Below are 19,489 nucleotides of genomic sequence, written 5' to 3' on the forward strand. Positions count from 1 at the left end.
GAGACAGGGAATGGGAGAGGGAAAGACAGGGAATGGGAGGGGTATATGGAGAGACAGGGAATTGGAGAGGGAGATGGAGAGACAGGGAATGGGAGAGGGAGAGACAGGGAATTGGAGAGGGAGATGGAGAGACAGGGAATGGGAGAGGGAGAGACAGGGAATTGGAGAGGGAGATGGAGAGATGGGGAATGGGACTGGGAGAGGCTGGGTCCAGGAGAGGGGAGAGATGGAGAGGGAGGGGAGAGGTGTGGGACGGTCCAGGTTGAAGTGGGGTCGGGCGGGCACTAGGACCTCACCGCACTCGGTTTAACGACCAAAACTGCTCTCTGGCGCCCTCGGGCGGCCGGACGTTTCACCTAGAGTACAGCAGGGGGGGGGAATAGAACCAAAACCCAATTAAAAAGTCGAGTTTTTCAGAAAACAAATTAGTATCAGTCAGTAAAACTGCAATTGCGTTTCACTCGCAATCCAACATTGAAGAAATGAGTTAATTTGTGCTTTGGGAGGAGGATTGAGTCCCTGGGTGGAGGTTGACTCACCCCCTGGGCCGGAGAGTGGCACCGCCCAATTTAAAGGGGCCGCGGACCAGCTGAACGCTGTCCTGTCCCACCCCCTGGGGGGGGGGCCATAGATGGCATTCTTTTTTTATTTTTCGTTCATGGGATGTGTGGTGACGGTTCTCCCACAGTGCTGTTAGGAAGGGAGTTCCAGGATTTTGACCCAGCGACGATGAAGGAACGGCCGATATATTTCCAAGTCGGGATGGGGTGTGACTCGGAGGGGAACGTGCAGGTGGACGACACGGCGCACATTGTTCGAATGATCGAGGTCCGACAGCAGCCCCCACACCCCGGGGGATGTCTCCTTAAAGGGGAAGTTAATTGTGGTACGACTTTTAAAGACTGGTTGCACCCACGGGGAGGGGGCCGCAGTCCTCCCCTTGTGTTTGGTTTCACATTACCAGCTTGTCCCCCTTTTTCTTTTATTTTTCAGGTGCAATAAGTTTGGAATCACCAGGCGGCAGAGGGTGCACTGGGGGGTGTTGGAGGGCACACTGGGGCATTGGAAGGCGCAGTGGGGAGTATGAGGGTGCACTGGGGGGTATAGAGGGCACACTGGGGCATTGGAAGGTGCAGTGGGGGGTTTGGAGGGCGCACTGGGACGTTGGAGGGCGCACTGGAGTGTTGGAGGGTGCTCTGGACGTTGGAGGGCGCACTGGGGGGACGATGGAGGGCGCACTGGGGGGCGATGGAGGGCGCACTGGGGGGCGATGGAGGGCGCACTGGGGGACGATGGAGGGCGCACTGGGGCGATGGAGGGCGCACTGGGGCGATGGAGGGCGCACTGGGGCGATGGAGGGCGCACTGGGGCAATGGAGGGTGCACTGGAGGGGATGGAGGGCACACTGGAGGGGCGATGGAGGGCGCACTGGGGGCGATGGAGGGCGCACTGGGGCGATGGAGGGCGCACTGGGGCGATGGAGGGCGCACTGGGGCAATGGAGGGCGCACTGGGATGTTGGAGGGTGCACTGGAGGGGATGGAGGGCACACTGGAGGGGCGATGGAGGGCGCACTGGGGGCGATGGAGGGCGCACTGGGGCGATGGAGGGTGCACTGGGATGTTGGAGGGCGCGATGGAGGGGATGGAGGGCACACTGGAGGGGATGGAGGGCGCACTGGGGCGATGGAGGGCGCACTGGGGCGATGGAGGGCGCGATGGAGGGGATGGAGGGCGCACTGGGGGGCGATGGAGGGCGCGATGGAGGGGATGGAGGGCGCACTGGGGGGCGATGGAGGGCGCACTGGGGCGATGGAGGGCGCGATGGAGGGGATGGAGGGCGCACTGGGGCGATGGAGGGCGCGCTGGGGCGATGGAGGGCGCGATGGAGGGGATGGAGGGCGCGATGGAGGGGATGGAGGGCGCACTGGAGGGGATGGAGGGCGCACTGGGGCGATGGAGGGCGCGCTGGGGCGATGGAGGGCGCGATGGAGGGGATGGAGGGCGCGATGGAGGGGATGGAGGTCGCACTGGGGGTCCAACAAAAGAGCGAAGGGATAATATATTTGCAAGGTACTGGTGCTGTGTGAGGATTGGCTTCCCCATTAAAGACAGGACATTAAAGCCAGAGGGGACAAACAGTGTAGATTCACCAGGGTAAATCGACATCCACCAACTGGAACTCCCTGACACCGTCTCTCCACCTTCAAGGGCGTCCCGTGACCGAGATCCCCCCAACCCCACAACCCATTTGCCTCTGGGAGGGGCGGAGCTCCACGGATCGCAGACTTGGGGTTGACGAGTCACCGTTTGGTGTTTGGGTTACAGGAACTGGAGGAATACAATGAGCTCGCACATCAGGTATCCCTGACGGAGGAAGGGGAGATGTTTATTTGACATGTTTTCACCTTGCCGAGGTGATTCTGCCCCCACCACCCCCCCCACGACAGGCGCAGGTCCCCTTCCCCCCAGACGCGCACCCCTTTAACAGCAGCTGATTAAAGGCCTCTCCTTGTGCCCCACAGTTCTGAGAGAAGATGGATTTGCACAACACCCTTTCTATAAATGTCTGGTCGCTGGGGTTCCAGCCGACAGTTTCGTTCTCAGACTCTCCTCTCGTTAGCGGTCGAGGGTCCGTTGGGTTTTTCTTCCTTGATATCGAGAAGCCGCACCTCGGGCCGGAGAGGAGTCAGGGGCGACGCAGCGTCCCGGGGCAGAGGCACTTGGGGAGTGGAAATCCACCAGGGCTACTGCTTCTGACCGCTGCCCGGTGTCTCCTGGTCGAGGACAGGATTGGGAGGCCGCGATGACCCACATGGCTGAACAGCCCACTGTCGCTTCCCCGTTCGGGCTCCCGCGCGGCCACTTGGAATCGTTTGACAGGTGCCGAGTAGCCTCTTGTATCTCACCCGGCAAGAAAGGGGAGCGGATTGGGCTGGGGGGTTGCCAACTCTGGTTGGACGTATTCCTGGAGGTTTCATCACATGGCGTCCCGCCCCCAACACACCCATGCCATTGGTCGCTCGACATGTCAATCTCACGATGTCCCGCCCCCGTACCCACATCATTGGTCACCCGACATGTCAATCCTCATGGCGTCCCCCCATACCATTGGTCAGCCGACACGTCAATCTTCATGATGTCCCACCCCCCAAACTCCCGCCATTGGTCATCCGACAAGTCAATCCTCATGACATCCCGCCCCCACACCCCCGCCATTGGCTCCCCGACACATCCATCCTCACAGCGCCCTCCCCCACCGTCTTCCCAGCCAATCGGAAAGCGAACACTCTCTTCATGACCCAATTGGACGATTCTTGACTCTCAAGTCAAACTCCTTCTCCGATAGTTTTTATAACTAATAAAAATGAACAAAAGGTGCTCGAAGAAAATGAAATGAAACGATTTTTTGTTGCGAGCACCCTGATCGTTATCTCCTGGGGGTTTTTTTTGCTCGCAGCGAGTGTTCCTGGTTATTAATCTTCATTCCTGGAGTCTCCGGGACAATCCTGGAGGGTTGGCAACCCTCATTTATGACTGAAACCTTCTTCCTTTCTCTTGTAGGGCACACGGTGGTGGGATACGCAATGTACTTTTTCACCTATGGCCCCTGGAAGGGCAGGATGGTTTATATGTAAGACCTCTATGTAATGGCAGTGTTCAGAGGTGTGTGTTTGGTTGGACATGTACAGCTTCGCCTCTGGTGTAGGGTGAGGATATTCATTCATCCCGTCAGTAGGGGGCGGGTCGTCGGGATGAGTCATAAGGCAAGGCCCCTTTCGCCTGTGCCTCAAATTGCCCCATTCACTTATGGGCCCCCTCCCTATCTCTGTGACCTCCTCCAGCCCTACGACCCTCCGAGATCTCTGCGCTCCTCCAATTCTGGCCTCTTGCACATCCCCAATTTCCATCGCTCCACCATTGGCGGCCGTGCCTTCAGCTGCCTGGGCCCGAAGCTCTGGAATTCCCTCCCTAAACCTCTCCGCCTCTCTCTCCTCCTTTAAGACGCTCCTCAAAACCAACCTTTTGACATCGAGCCATATAAGGAGATATTAGGACAGGTGACCGAGCTTTTGGTCACCTGTCCTAATATCTCCTTATATGGCTCGGTGTCAAGTTTTGTCTCCTGTGAAGGACCTTGGGACGTTTTACTACGTTAAAGGCGCTATATAAATGCAAGTCATCGCACGCAAAACACTGCGGACACTAGAAATCTGAAATAAAAACAGAAAATGCTGGAAAACCTCAGCAAGTGAGGCAGCATCTGTGGAGAAAGAAACAGAGTTAACGTTTCAGGTCGAAGACCTTTCGTCAGAACTGAAAGATGTTAAAGAGTTAAAGTTTTTGAGCAAGTACAGAGTTGGAAGGGGGGGGGAGGAAAGAACAAAAGGGAAGGTCTGCGATAGGGTAGAGGGCACGAGTGATTAAATGACAAATTGATGATGGTGCAAGGCAGGGAGGGTGGTAATGGGACAGGTTAAGAAACGAAAGATTGATCAGGAGTAGCTGTAAACAGCAGCAGAACCATTACCAGCACTGGCTGACCGAAAAAACGGGAGCAGTGATTCTGATCTGAAGTTATCGAAATCAATGTTGAGTCCGGAAGGTTGTAAAGTGCCTAAACGAAAGATGAGTTGCTGTTCCTTGAGCTTATGTTGAGCTTCATTGAAACAGTGTAAGAGGCCGAGGTCAGAGTAGGAGTGGGACGGGGAATTAAAATGGCAAGTGACCGGCAGGTCAAGGGTCACGATTGCGGACAGAGCGGAGGTGTTCAGCAAAGCGATCACCCAGTCTGGGCTTGGTATCCCCAATGTAGAGGAGACCGTATTGTGTGCAGCGGATACAGTATACTAAATTGAAAGAAGTACAAGTAAACCATTCGTTTCACCTGGAAGGAGTGTTTGGGGCCCTGGACGGTGGGAAGGGAGGAGGTGAAGGGGCAGGTGTTGCATCTCCTGCGCGGGAAGGTGCCGTAGGAAGGAGAGTGGGTGTTGGGGGGAATGGGAAGAGTGGACCAGGGTGTCACTGAGGGACCGCTCCCTTCGGAATGCTGAAAGGGGAGGGGAAGATGTATTTGGTGGGGGGATCACGCTGGAGGTGGTGGAAATGGCGGAGGATGATACGTTGAATGTGGAGGCTGGTGGGGTGGAAGGTGAGAACAAGGGAGACCCTATCATAGTTCTGGGAGGGAAGAGCAGGGGTGAGGGCAGCAGAAGTGCAGGAAATAGGATGGCCACAGTCGAGGCCCTGTCAACTACAGTGGAGGGGAATCCTCCGGTTGAGGAAAAAGGAAGACATATCGGAAGCACTGGTGCGAAAGGTGGCATTGTCAGAACAGATGAGACGGAGAAACTGGGAGAAGGGAATAGAGTCCTCACAGGAAGCGGGGTGGGAGCAAGTGTAATCAAGGAATCGGTGGGCTTATAATAGATATTGGTTGACAGCCTATCCCCAGAAATGGAGATAGAGAAGTCGAGGAAGGGAAGGGAAGAGTTGGAGATGGACCATGTGAAGGTGAGAGAAGGGTGGAAATTGCAAGCAAAGTTGATGAAATTTTCCAGTTCGGGGCGAGAGCAGAAAACGGCACCGATACAGTCATCAATGTATCGGAAAAAGGAGAGGGAGAGGTCCTGAATAGGACGAACAAAGAATGTTCCACATATCCCACAAAAAGGCAGGCATAGTTGGGACCCACACGGGTTCCCATAGCGAGACCTTTTATTTGGAGGAAAAGGGTGGAGTCAAAGGAGAAGTTGCTTAACATAAGAACAAGTTCAGCCAGGCGGAGGAGGGTGATGGTGGATGGGGACTGGTTGGGCCTCCGTTCAAGGAAGAAGCGGAGGGCCCGCAGGCCGTCCTGGTGGGAGACGGAGGTGTAGAGGGACTGGACGTCCAGGGTGAAACGGAGACGGTGAGGGCCGGGGAACTGGAAACTGTTAAAGTGGCGGAGGGGAGTCAGAAGAGTAGGTCGCAAGAGACTGGACAAAGGCAGAAAAAATAGAGTCGAGATAGGAGGAAATAAAGTGGGGCAAGAACAGGCTGAAAGGATGGGTCTCCTGGGACAGTCCTGTTTCTGGATCAATTTGTTGTTGCTGCTCGGAACTTGAGACCATAATTCAGGCTGACAGTCCAGCGCAGTGCTGAGGGAGTGCTGCACTGTCGGAGACACCCTCTGTAGGATGAGACGTTAAACCGAGGCCCCGTCTGCCCTCTCAGGTGGATGTTAGAGATACGAAGGCAGTATTGGAGGAAGAGGGGAGTTCTCACAGGTCTCCTGGGCCAACATTCCCGCCTCCACCAACACCACCCACAAAAAGCCCCCCCAGATTTACCGATCAGTGAGCTCGCTGCTGTTTGTGGGATCTTGCTGTGCATACATGGCTCCTGGCAATCCTCACTGATGTAACTGCCGTTCTTATTTTTCAGGCCGAGGAATCGGGAGAGAGTTTCTACGAAAAGTCGCAGAGGTGAAAATATTTGTTTCTTAGGGAAGGGCTGGCTGTCTCCTCACCTTGTAAACAATCTTACAACACCAAGTTATAGTCCAACAATTTTATTTTAAATTCACAAGCTTTCGGAGGCTACCTCCTTCCTCAGGTGAACGATGTGGGGTGCTTCCTGCACCCCCCTCTCAGTAGATCGGGACGCAGAACAAGTGCACACGGCTGTAGATTGTTGTCCTGAGGGAGGAGAACCCCAGCATCGACCTCTACATCGGGGAAGGGGCCCTCTACCTGACCACAGCTGAAGGCTGGCACCTTTTCAGGTTGGAGAAGGAGCTAGCAGGGGGAGAGCGGCCCGAATATCCCCGCCATGACCAGCTGCCCCTCTGAGTAATCTGGAGGGTTAATGGAACCAGGGCAGGCGGACGTAATTCCATCCCCATTTTTCGATTCCCACGAGAAATTCTGCCGTCCCCGTTTGGAATGGGAGCTCCCTATGTAAACGTGTCACGCTGTAATCATACCTTCCCGCCAGTGGTGGCGCTACAACACAATCACTGCGTGACCTGGTGTTGCACGGCTGTTGACCATCTTTCACTGGAGTGCTCCGGGTATCTTCTCCTGCCTTTAATGTCTTCAGTAGTCTGTGCAGCACTGGCTCTCATCCTGTGGGATACACTAATATTGGCCACTTAACTCCCCAGCAAGCCTCTCAGTTGTATCAAACCCGCCATAGTGGTTCAAAAAAGTGACCCATCAAGAATTGGGCCCAAATCGTTCAGGGTTTCCTCTTTAAGCACTGACGCCCGGCAGAAACGCACGTTTCTGGGTAAACGTTGGGGCCAGGACAGGATCAGGTTTGGCCGCAGTGCTCCCCCCATGGCCGAACAGCCCACCATTAGGTCAGGTGTCAGCCCGACGCTCAGTGGGCAGCCCTCTCTCCTCGGAGTCAGAAGTGGGTTTGAGTCCCCACTCCAGAGACTCGAGCGCATCATCCAGGCCGACCCTCCCGGTGCCAGTACTGAGGGAGTGCTGCACTGTCGGAGGTGCCGTCTTTCCGATGAGGGGCCCCGTCTGCCCCTCACAGGCGGATGTAAAAGATCCCACGGGGCCATTATAGGAAGAAGAGCAGGGGGGAGTTCTCCCCGGTGTCCTGGGGCCAATATTTATCCCTCAACCAAATCACTAAAAATGGATTATCAGGTCGTTATCATATTGCTGTTTGTGGGATCTTGCTGTGCGCTGTTTAAATGCACGTTCTTTCATTGCCTGGGCAGCTGGCACGAGAGGACGCCTGGTGCCCATGTCTCAGCATGATTACAGGGGGCTGCCCACCGAGCCAAGGGCTGACACCTGACCTAATGGTGGGCTGTTTGGCCATGGGGAGCAGTGCGGCCAAACCTGATCCTGTCCTGGCCCCAACGTTTCCCCATTGCCGCCGGGAGCCACGGGGACCGCAAATCACCTCAGACACACAGGGGGTTAAAACGCCTCCTCTTTTTACAAATTTATTCTCTCGCACAGTCACAGTATCGGCAAAAAGCAGAGCTGAACCTCTGCTGGACATCTGTAAACAAAACAAGCGCAGGGGGCTATCCCCGCCATCCTCCTCCCTCCGTCAACTGGGGCTCACCCAAAAACGCCCCCCCGCCCCCCCCCGCAGCCCAGGATCGGCAGAGGGTCCTCACATCCTGGCCTTGCGCGTGTGAGTTGAGAGGGAGATGCTCAGTTTAGCCACCATTGGCCCAAGTCCCTCAAAGGGTTAACCCAATCCCTTCCGACAAGGCCCGAGGCCTCATGGTGTCCCTGGAGGTTGGTTCTTACTCTGCCTTGAACCTTGTAGCTTATTCTGGGTTTCTAAAATACTGGACGGTTTGGCGTCATATCTCGACTCAACCCAACTGCGGCTTTGCTTCGCCCGGCAATGTCCTACCCAGGGAGCTCCGCCAGAGAGCCTCCGCCAGGGAGACCTTCGTGGGAGCCCCCGCCAGGGAGCTCCGCCGGGGAGCCTCCGCCAGGGAGCTCCGCCGGGGAACCCCCGCCAGAAAGCTCCGCCGGGGAGCCCCCGCCAGGGAGCTCCGTCAGGGAACCCCCGCCAGGGACCTCCGCCAGGGAACCCCCGCCAGAAAGCTCCACCGGGGAGCCTCCGCCAGGGACCTCCGCCAGGGAACCCCCGCCAGAAAGCTCCGCCGGGGAGCCCCCGCCAGGGAGCTCCGTCAGGGAACCCCCGCCAGGGACCTCCGCCAGGGAACCCCCGCCAGAAAGCTCCACCGGGGAGCCTCCGCCAGGGACCTCCGCCAGGGAACCCCCGCCAGAAAGCTCCACCGGGGAGCCTCCGCTAGGGAGCTCCGCCAGGGAACCCCCGCCAGGGAGCTCCGTCATGGAGCCTCTGCCCCGGAGCCCCGTGTGGGAGCCCCCGCCAGAGAGCTCCGCCAGGGAACCCCCGCCAGAAAGCTCCACCAGGGAGCCTCCACCAGGGTGCTCCGCCAGGGAACCCCCGCCAGAGAGCTCCGTCAGGGAGCCCCCGCCGGGGAGCCCGGCGTGGGAGCCTCCGCCGGGGAGCTCCGCGAGGGAGCCTCCGCCGGGGAGCTCCGCGAGGGACCCTCCGCCAGGACGCCTCGGCGAGGGAGCCTCCCCTAGGGAGCTCCGCCACCCGGAGGGGCCGTCTCCCCAGCCGTTTGCCTCCGGGTCGGCCTTGCCAAGGACGTTTCGCAGCTGGACCCAGAAGAACGGCTGGCGGTTGGGCTCGGGCGGCCACTCCAGGTAGGTCTTGGTGTCCAGCATCTTGCGCAGCTTGCAGAACTTGCTGGGCAGGGAGTCGGAGCTGATGGCCTCCATGACCAGCAGGACCACGTCCTGGAAGGAGCGCCCGATGGCTCGCTGGTGGGCAAAGTAGAGCTCGTAGTTGCACCACTCGCTGTTGACAAAGTTCCGGGAGAGGACCAGGATCACCTTGCGGCTGCTTTCGATGTTCTCGATGATGTTGTCGATGATCCAGTTGCCCGGTGTGAAGTCCCGCTCGTGGATGCACACCCGGTAGGGGGGCCGGGCGCCCTCCAGCCTCCTCACCAGCTCCTCCCTCACCCATTCCGCGTCGGAGTGGCTGTAGGAGACGAAGGCGTGGTAGGTGTAGGTCCGGGCGGGCTCGGGCCCCTTGGCCCGGTACTTGGCTCGCACGATCTGCCAGGTGGCTCTCAGGTACCAGGGCGTATCGTAGCGCCAACACAGAAGCATGGAGACCACCACCACCAGAGCGGTGGAGGAGACGGAGACGGCCACCAGCAGACCCACGTCGCACTCCAAGCGCTGGGGGGTGAAGTCCACCAGGCGGGTATCGATGAACCCCTCAGGGTGGTAGCAGATGTAGTCGGCCGGCCAGCCCTCCAGCCTCAGGGCGCCCGTCTCCCGGATTTGCCGGACAAAGTGGTACAGCTCGCAGGTGCAGTGATACGGGTTGTCCCCGGCACTGAGGGAGCTCAGGCGCGGCATGTGCCGGAGGGAGCCGGCACCGATCACGCCGAAGGAGTTGCCGTCCAGCGCCAGGCTCCGCAGGCTGGCCCCGCGCCAGTCGGGGGGGATGAACTTGATGCGGTTGCCGCTGAGCAGCAGCCGGGTGAGGTTGGTGGCCCGGGCAAAGTAGGCGGACTCCAGCCGCTCCAGCTGGGAGTGGGAGAGGTCGAGGTAGCGGAGGGTGAGGGGCAGGCAGCGGAAGATGGCCCCCGTCACGGCGTTGTGGTGCAGCACCAGCCTGGCAATGGGCGGCCCCCAGGGGCAGGGCCCCTGGCAGCTCCCGATCCGGTTGTGGCTCAGGTCGATGGCGCGGAGGCGGGGCCACCGAGCGGTGAGGAGCGCGACGTCTTGCAGGCTGCCAATTTGGTTGGAATTGAGGGCAAACTCCTCCAGGTATCTCAGCGTGCCCTGGTACTGGCAGCGTCGGTTGTAAATGTAGTTCTCTTTCAGCTGATTGTGGGAGATGTCAATCAACCTCACCACCTTCATCTCATGCCAGGCCTCGCAGGGGATATAGTTAAAGTTGACCAAATTTATGACCAGCGAATGGACCTTGTTAAACCAGGTGAACCTTTGGTTGAACCTCAAGACTTCTGGGTTGCTGATCTCCTTGAGGGTGAAGTAGTCCAGCGACAGGTTGGCGATGCTGGGCAGCCCCTCGCTCCCGTTGATGGAACGGGCAAAATCGATGGCCTCCAAGGTCAGGTTACGCACCCCCGACCCCTCCAGGTTCTGCAGGATGTATCTCAAGAGGTTTTCGTTGAACTTGCCCCGGAAGAAGGTGAGGTTCCGGAGGCCGGAGCCCCTCAGGCCCGCGAAGAGGTCCTGGCTGCCCGCGTAGTAGGCGAACTCGAAGAGTTTGCGGAAGCGCACGGAGCGGACCGGGGTGCGGAAGAGGTCGGCCAGCATGGCGGGCAGGATCCAGGGCCTCCTGTCCACCGAGATGTCGGTCCAGACCGAGCGGCATCTCAGCGCCCCCAGCGCGCCCGCCTCGTACTCCGCCAGGCTCGAGCCGGCCTTGAGGGCGAACCGGTCCAGGAGGGGCGCGTGCCGCAGTGGGAGGAGGTCGTCCCTCCGCAGGGAGCTGACCAGGTCGCCGCCCATCGAGAGGTCCCGCAGGCGCCCGAGTCCGGCAAAGGTGTCACTCAGCGTGGCGCCAACGTACAGGTTGTTGGAGATGTCAAGGCGCGCCAACTTCTGGAGGGGCGCCAACACCGCTCCAGGGATCGATCGCAGGGAATTGTTGAAGAGGTCGAGAACTTCCAGTAAGAGGTTAGAGGAGAAAGCTCCCTGGTCCAGCCAGGAGATGTTGTTGTACCTCAGGTTCAACTCCCGCAGCCCGGCCAGCTGGGCAAAGTCTGAATCCCCGATGGACGTGATCTTGTTGTAGGCCAGATCCAGGACCTCAGTGTCGCGGGGCAGGTCGGCCGGCACCCGCAGCAGGTGAAGCCCCCTGCAGTCCACCAGCGTCCCCTGGACCCGGCATCTCACCTGAGCTGCCGCCACGGCGAACTCCAAGAACGCGACGGCCACCGTCGGCCAGCTCCTTCCCAATGGCGGCGGCATATTCCGGGTCGGGGGAGGGGAAAGTGGTCCTCCTCTTCCGAGTTTTGGTCCGGCAATCTGGAAAGGGGAGGGAAAGGAGGGTGAGGAGTTAGCGAGCGAGGCCTGAAGACACACCAGAGGTTTTTGCGGAGGCCATTCAGTCCCTCTGGCCTGTTCCGCCATCATGATTGATCCTTATCTCAACTCCATCTACCCGCCTTGGCACTGGCCTGGCAGTCCCATCGATAGCTGGCTCTTGTCCCACTCCCCGGCTGACCCTCAATGTCTCCGGGTCCCCCCTCCAACACCCTGCCCAGTCTTTAGACGTGAAGCGAGGCGGCGAAGGTGGGCTATTCGACCACGTGGTGCCACCACAGGTGAGCCTGATCGTCCCTTTCCTCTGATCCTCCAGCCTCTCCCCTCCCTCTATTCTATCAACCTCTTTCTCTCCCGTCTCCCTCTCTCCGTCCCTCAACCCCCTTCTCTTCCCCATCGCCCCAGAAAACTGCTGAACGGAGAGATTCAGATGAATAGGTAGAGGTGACGACCGGGAAGCAGGCCATTCGGCCCAACTGGCCCATGCCGGTGTTTATGCTCCACACGAGCCTCCCACTCTAATTACCCCTTGCCCCTGTATCCCTCAATCCGAGGCCCCGTCTGCCCTCTCGGGTGGGCGTAAAAGATCCCACGGCCACTAGTTCTGCCCCCGCCCCCCCTCCGGTGTCCTGGGGTAAATGTTTATCCCTCAACCAACATCACTTAAAAAAACAAACAGACGACCTGGTCATTTATCACACTGGGATCTTGCTGTGCACAAATCGGCTGCTGCGTTTCCTACATTACAACGGTGACCGGACTTCAAATAAAAAAGCACTTCATTGGCTGTAAAGCGCTTTGGGACGTCCTGGGGACGTGAAAGGCGCTATAGAAATGCAAGTTTGTTGAGGCACGGGTTGCAATTATCCACTGAGCCATTAGAGGGAGCCCACGGCCTCTCGGGCCTGTCCCCGGCACCAACATGGCTGCTCTCCGGGCTCTCTCCTCTGGGCCCCTTTCGACCTCCTGACTGCGGACAGAACGCAGTCCTGAGGAGAAAGAACGCAGCTGGCGCATCGGTTGGCCTGGATTCCCGCCCATTCGGCTCGTCAGCTGGAAGCAAAAGGGTCCTTTCCGCCAGGGGAAGCGGACTGGCCTCGAGAGGTCAGGGGTCGGGGAGAGAGGGCGGACGTCTGCCCCTTCGCTGGAATAAAGCACGTCGCGCTGTTTAAAAAGAGTCACGTGCATTTATACAACCTGGTAACGTCTCTCAGGAACATCTCCAAGCAGCTCACGTACAACCGATAACTTTCAAAGTGTGCATTCACTGTTATTGTGCAGTCCTACTGTGGTGGCCATTTTGAGTGGTGGCCATTTTGTGTGGTGGCCATCTTGAGATGGTCGCCATTTTGCGCGCAAACAGCAAATGAGGCGATGACCAGTTAATCTGCTTTTACTGATGTTGGTCGAGGGATAAATATCGGCCCCAGGGCACCGGGGGAGAACTCCCCCCTGCTCTTCTTCCAATAGTGGCCGTGGCATCTTTTACATCCACCCGAGAGGGGCCAGACGGGGCCTCGGTTTAAGGTCTCATCCAAAGCACGGCACCTATGACGACAACAGCAACTTGCATTTATACGGCATCTTTAACAAAGTAAAACGTCCCGAGGCGCTTCACAGGGGCGTAAATCAGACAGAAATTTGACACCGAGCCACATAAGGAGATATTAGGACAGGTGACCAAAAGCTCGGTCAAAGAGGCAGGTTTTAAGGAGGGTCCTAAAGGGGGAGAGAGAGAGAGGCGGAGAGGTTTAGGGAGGGAATTCCAGAGCTTAGGGCCCAGGCAGCTGAAGGCACGGCGGAGGGAGGGAAATCGGGGGATGCGCAAGAGGCCAGAATTGGAGGAGCGCAGAGATCTCGGAGGGTCGTAGGGCCGGAGGAGGTCACAGAGATAGGGAGGAGGGGGGCGAGGCCCAGGAGGGATTTGCACTCGGAGATGAGAGTTTTAAAATCGAGGCGTTGCCGGACCGGGAGCCGATGTAGGTCGGCGAGCTCAGGGGGTGAGGGGAGAACGGGACTCGGTGCGAGTTAGGATACGGGGGGGGGCGGCGGGACAGAGTCTTGCAGGAGCTCAAGAATGAATGAAAGAACCTGCTATTTCGCGCCTGTCGAGGCCGCCGGACGTCCCAAAGCGCTTTACAGAGTTGGAGCAACGCAGAGATCTCGGCGGGTTGTGGGGCGATACAGACCTCCCTCAGTACTGCACCATGAGCGTCGGCCTTGATCGTGGGCTCAAGGATAGGAGTGGGGCTCGAACCCATGATCGTCCGACATAAATAAACCGCCTGTCCGTCCACAGTGCCGGACAACGAGCAGACTCCCTGTGTTTCAGTCATTTAGAAGCCCGGCACTGGCCGCCACCCCTGGCACTTGCGGGGGGGGGGGGGGAAGGGGGGGCGGAGGGGGGCGGGTGCAGGGGGTGAGGGGGTGAAGAGGGGGTCTTCAATCAATCTGCCTGCACAGGGTCTGGGGTCAGGCCCTTTGGGTGGTCTGCGCCGGGTCCGGCTGTCACGGGTGGGTCCGGCATCGGACGTCGGTCGCGACGCCTCCTGCAGTCGAATATCCCACCAACACTCGACCTCACGCGTGAAGGGGGAGGGCCGACGGACGGACGGGGGAGGGGTGGTGGCGGAGCAGGAGAGGAGGAAATTCTGTCCTCCTCTTCACCACCACCCTCCCCCTCCCAGTGCCAGGGGGAGCGAGCAGTGCCCCATTGCGCATGAATGCCAGCCACGCCCTGGGGCGAGCAGAGGATTAATGAGCAGAGTTACCTCCCTGTGCCAGTGTTGGCCGTGACTCAGTGGGACTCTCTCTCTCGTCTCCGAGTCAGAAGGTCGTGGGTTCGAGCCCCCACTCCAGAGACTTGAGCCCATAACCCAGGCTGACTCTCCCGGTCCCAGTACCGAGGGAGTGCTGCACTGTCGGGGGTGCCGTCTTTCGGATGAGACGTTAAACCGAGGCCCCCGTCTGCCCCTCTTGGGTACACCTAAAAGATCCCACGGCCACTACTGGAAGAAGAGCAGGGGGAGTTCTCCCCGGTGTCCTGGGCTAATATTTAACCCGCGACCAACACCTAAAAGCAGATGATCTGGGTCACCATCTCACTGCTGTTTGTGGGATCTTGCTGTGCGCAAATTGGCTGCCGCGTTTCCTGCATTACAACAGTGAGTACACTTCAAAAGGTGCTTCATTGCGAAGCTTTGGGACGTCCTGAGATGGTGAAAGATGCGACAGAAATGCTTCTTTCTGTACGATCAAGACTGCAGTGCTGTGAAGGCTTTGTGTTATCGATAATATGCCAGACTATAATTCACTTAAAAGGCAAGGCATGTGCGTGTCCAGCACAGAATCAGTCGCAAGCTGTTATAACACTGCTCAAGTCGCTGCTCTGAATAAGCTCGCCAGCAATTATTCCTCTCAAATAATAGTTTATTTCAGTCCAAGGCTGTTCAGGATTGTCCCACTCACCAGCTCAGTCCCAATTCAAGGTTCCCTCTCCTGCACTCTCCTTCACCGCAATTCCCCGTCGCGTGAAAACTTCCAGAAAGTTTGCAAATTGATGCGTGACGTTCCCTGCGCCTTTGACTTGTTTATTGGCACTCTCTCCTCTCTCCTCTCCTCTCCGGAAACCTGCTGAAGAATGTGCCAAATGATTCAAAACATACCCTACACTCCACAGAGACAGAGAGAGGAAACAAAGGGAAATATTTAAAGGGGCAGGGCACCCTCGGAGTTAATTTCATTTCAAAAATTAAAGGGAATCACAATTAGCCTCCTCTCATTCCCCACCCTCTTAGTCATTTCTCACGGAGGCGAAAAGGAATTTTGGGAGCGACTCACTCCAATGCTTTGCCTGTGGTTAAATATTTAATTTGTTTCCCCCCTTTCGATCGATAATTTCACAGAATCATCACAGAACGGTTACAGCACAGAAGGAGGCCGTTCAGCCCATCGAGCCCGTGCCGGCCCTGTTGTGAGAGCAATCCAGTCAGTCCCATTCCCCCGCTCTTTCCCCATAGCCCTGCATTTTTTTCCCCTGCAAGTCTTTTGCTTCAAATTTTTTAATTATTAATTAATTTTAAAGCTGTAATATTTTCTGAGGTGCACTATTAATTTTGAGGGTTTATTTGTGATTTGTATATCCATACACATATACACTCATATATATACACACACATATATACACACTCATGTATATACACATATATATACACAGACACACATATATATAATACACACATATATATATACTCATGTATATACACACATATATATACAGACATATATATACACATACATATTTATATATACACACACCCATATACACACATATATTGTAAGATTCTCAAAATTCACAGATCCCCCAAAAACTCAGAGAAAAACCCAAAAGAAATTCACCTTTTCCCTGAGTATGGAAAAACTTTGGCCCCTGACTAAAATCCTAAGATGGAAGGATAGGTGAGAGGTCACCAGACGAATCCACAACCCACACGTGGAAGGTGGGAGAATTACTGCTTCAGACATGTCTCTGTTTTAATGCAAAGCGGACAGCAGGGGGTCGACAATCACTCCCATTGAAAGAGTAAACAATCTTACAACACCAGGTTATAGTCCAACAATTTTATTCAAAAATCACAAGCTTTCGGAGGCTTCCTCCTTCGTCAGGTGAATGTCAGGAAATCCTTGAACGTTTCACATTTATATTCAGAGAGCAATACCTGGTGATTACAGATAATCTTTCCAACTGCCCGTTGTCAAGGCAATCAAAGTGTTCAGACAGAGAGGTGTTACCTACAGGACCACCGAATATACAAACGGCCAGAACACAAAACAGAGAGAGAGAGGACGACACCAACCAACCTCAAACAGACCATCGCTCACAGCAAATTACCCAGCTTTCAGGAGAACAGCGTCCACGACACCACACAACCCTGCCACGGCAACCTCTGCAAGACATGCCAGATCATCGACACAGATACCACCATCACACGAGAGGACACCACCCACCAGGTACATGGTTCATACTCCTGTGACTCGGCCAACGTTGTCTACCTCATACGTTGCAGGAAAGGATGCCCCGGAGCATGGTACATTGGCGAGACCATGCAGACACTGCGACAACGGATGAACGGACACCGCGCAACAATCGCCAGACAGGAGGGTTCCCTCCCAGTCGGGGAACACTTCAGCGGTCAAGGACATTCAGCCACCGATCTTCAGGGTAAGCGTTCTCCAAGGCGGCCTTCGAGACACACGACAACGCAAAATCGTCGAGCAGAAATTGATAGCCAAGTTCCGCACCCATGAGGACGGCCTCAACCGGGATCTTGGGTTCATGTCACGCTACACGTAACCCCACCAGCGAATAAAAGTTATCTGCTTTTAATACAACGGGTCATTTTCTGTCTTTCTCTTCCTTTCGGATGTTTCTCCCTCTCTCTCTCTGTTTTGTGTTCTGGCCGTTTGTATATTCGGTGGTCCTGTAGGTAACACCTCTCTGTCTGAACACTTTGATTGCCTTGACAACGGGCAGTTGGAAAGATTATCTGTAATCACCAGGTATTGTTCTCTAAATATAAATGCGAAACATTCAAGGATTTCCTGACATTCACCTGACGAAGGAGAAAGCCTCCGAAAGCTTTAAACAAAATTGTTGGACTATAACCTGGTGTTGTAAGATTGTTTACATTTGTCAAACCCAGTCCATCACCGGCATCTCCACACCATTGAAAGAGGTAACTGTTCCAGACATGGTGGGGCTATGCCTTTTTTTTAAAGCAAAACCATCAACACCTAGGACGTTGGATACAAAAGGAAGCCTTATGTGACAAGCTCTAGAAAATCAGAATTAACAATGACACATTGGGAGAAGCAATTTGCAATATGATTGGGACCATCAAAAAGCCATCAAAGATTCTTAAGGGCTTTGTAAGAACTGTTTAAACAGACCATTGTAAGAGAGACATCCAAAAGGCGAAAGCTCTCTCTCTCTCTCTCTCTGGCTTGCTGGCTCTGGTGGCCTGCTTGTTTTGGTTCTGGAAAGAAGAGCAGTTTCCAGCAGACAACAAGGAAAGCAGGCAACAAGGGCCGATTCGGACCGCTCAGTAGTCAGAGGTGAAGCTGACAATTTTGTAGGTGGGTGGTGGTGTGCGTCAGCTTCACCTCTGACTACTGAGCGGTCCGAATCGCTCCCACTCCCTGGGTTCTAGACCTTGGACTTATTTGGGGGTTGTGACAAAGTGCAGCAGACAACTGGTTTTGGTGCAAGAAAAGAAACTGGGTTTATTGAAGTCACAAATGAACTTATAACATTAGGATAACACTGAGATACAAAGTACACTTAGTTAAGAGGGAAAATCACCCTACTAATCCCCTTACCCTTGTCCCGCCCCCAAAACCTAACTAAATTGAACTAGGAGAGGTCAGGGATCATGCTCACCAAACCAGGGTTCCTTGACAGTTCGAAATCCAGCCAGGTGAGCCGGTTGCAGTTTTGGGGTCCGCTCTTTGTGTCCTCTGGGCCCTGCCGTCCCCACGTGGCCCTGGTCTGTGGAATCTGCGAAGGTTCTTCAGTTGGATAGTCTGTTGGTACAGTAAGGCGCAGTTGTGGGTGGGCGATCTTCGTGGAGGGCTGCGGTTGCCTTGTTGCTGCTCCAAAACTGCTGTTTAAAACTGCACTGCTTAGAACCTGCTCCAAAACCAACTCTTCTGCTTCGTAACTGGTCACCCAGTTATACTGTTTTTCGAGTTTCTTATCTGATTCCCAAAACAAGGTTAGTTCTTTGTCTGAATATGGTGGGCTTCTCCCGGTGATTGTTGGTTTCCTGTCCCCGTAACTAGGCTTGAACTGAAAGCCATTGTATTGATGGGTTTGCATAATTGCATTGATTGCTACCTTCCTGCTTTTAGTAGTTAGTAGCGATAATTTAATCAAGATTTTGGTGGGCTTTAGTTTTGTGTAAGCTGAAGTCTTTCTCTGGGTTGATTGTTTTAAAGGGAAGAATGCGTATTCTGTCTTCTCTCATTGTCCGGTTTTCAGGAACAATCCACACTGCAGCCAACAAGCCCGGGCATGTCCAGTCCCAGGCCCTCATGGGCCGAATCTCCTGTCTGCAGGGATCCATATTTAACCCAGTAGTTGGGTTCTCTGCCATAAAAGTCCAAACGTCATATCCTCGTTGATGATATGAAAAATGTGGGAATTTTGAGAACCCTTCAATACACACATTTACACATATATACACACATCTATACACACCAGGATGTTACCAGGGCTGGAGCGCTTCAGCTATGAAGAGAGACTGGGAAGATTGGGTTTGTTTTCCTTGGAGCAGAGGAGGCTGAGGGGGGACATGATTGAGGTGTACAAAATTATGAGGGGCACAGATAGGATGGATACTAAGGAGCTTTTTCCCTTCGTTGAGGGTTCTATAACAAGGGGACATAGATTCAAGGTAAAAGGCGGGAGGTTTAGAGGGGATTTGAGAAAGAACTTTTTCACCCAGAGGGTGGTTGGAGTCTGGAACTCACTGTCTGAAAGGGTTGTGGAGGCAGGAACCCTCAACATTCAAGAAGCATTTGGATGAGCACTTGAAATGCCATAGCATACAAGGCTACGGACCAAATGCTGGAATATGGGATTAGAGTAGACAGGGCTGATGGCCGGCGCAGACACGATGGGCCGAAGGGCCTCTATCCGTGCTGTATAACTCTATGACTCGATGACTCTATAACCACACACATATACACACTCACACATACATTATGTATACGTAGAAAGTGAGCATTTCAGTTTGGTTAGTGCAGTCTGGCACCGTGGGACAGGTATATTGAAGGCCCTCATTGTCCATACAGTGTTAAGGAGTGGGGTAGTGTGGATCTGCAGTTGCTTCCCAAG

General features: G+C 55.4%; 1 protein-coding gene and 1 pseudogene across 1 annotated transcript in view; one reads left to right on the forward strand and one right to left on the reverse strand.

Annotated features, from left to right (window-relative positions):
- Positions 1-762: 762 nt before the first annotated feature.
- LOC137306682 (diamine acetyltransferase 1-like) lies at positions 763-6,831 on the forward strand (annotated as a pseudogene).
- Positions 6,536-19,489, reverse strand: part of tlr18 (toll-like receptor 18) — a 40,357-nt gene continuing 27,403 nt past the window's right edge. The window contains exons 2-3 of the mRNA XM_067975901.1: positions 15,061-15,225; positions 6,536-11,574 (exon numbers count right to left, since the gene is read on the reverse strand). Of these exons, the coding sequence (XP_067832002.1) occupies positions 8,371-11,517 (3,147 nt within the window). The 5' untranslated portion in view covers positions 11,518-11,574; positions 15,061-15,225 and the 3' untranslated portion in view covers positions 6,536-8,370. The remainder of the gene's footprint in view (positions 11,575-15,060; positions 15,226-19,489) is intronic.

Source organism: Heptranchias perlo, chromosome 44 (assembly GCF_035084215.1).
Source record: "Heptranchias perlo isolate sHepPer1 chromosome 44, sHepPer1.hap1, whole genome shotgun sequence".
Lineage (NCBI taxonomy): Eukaryota > Metazoa > Chordata > Chondrichthyes > Hexanchiformes > Hexanchidae > Heptranchias > Heptranchias perlo.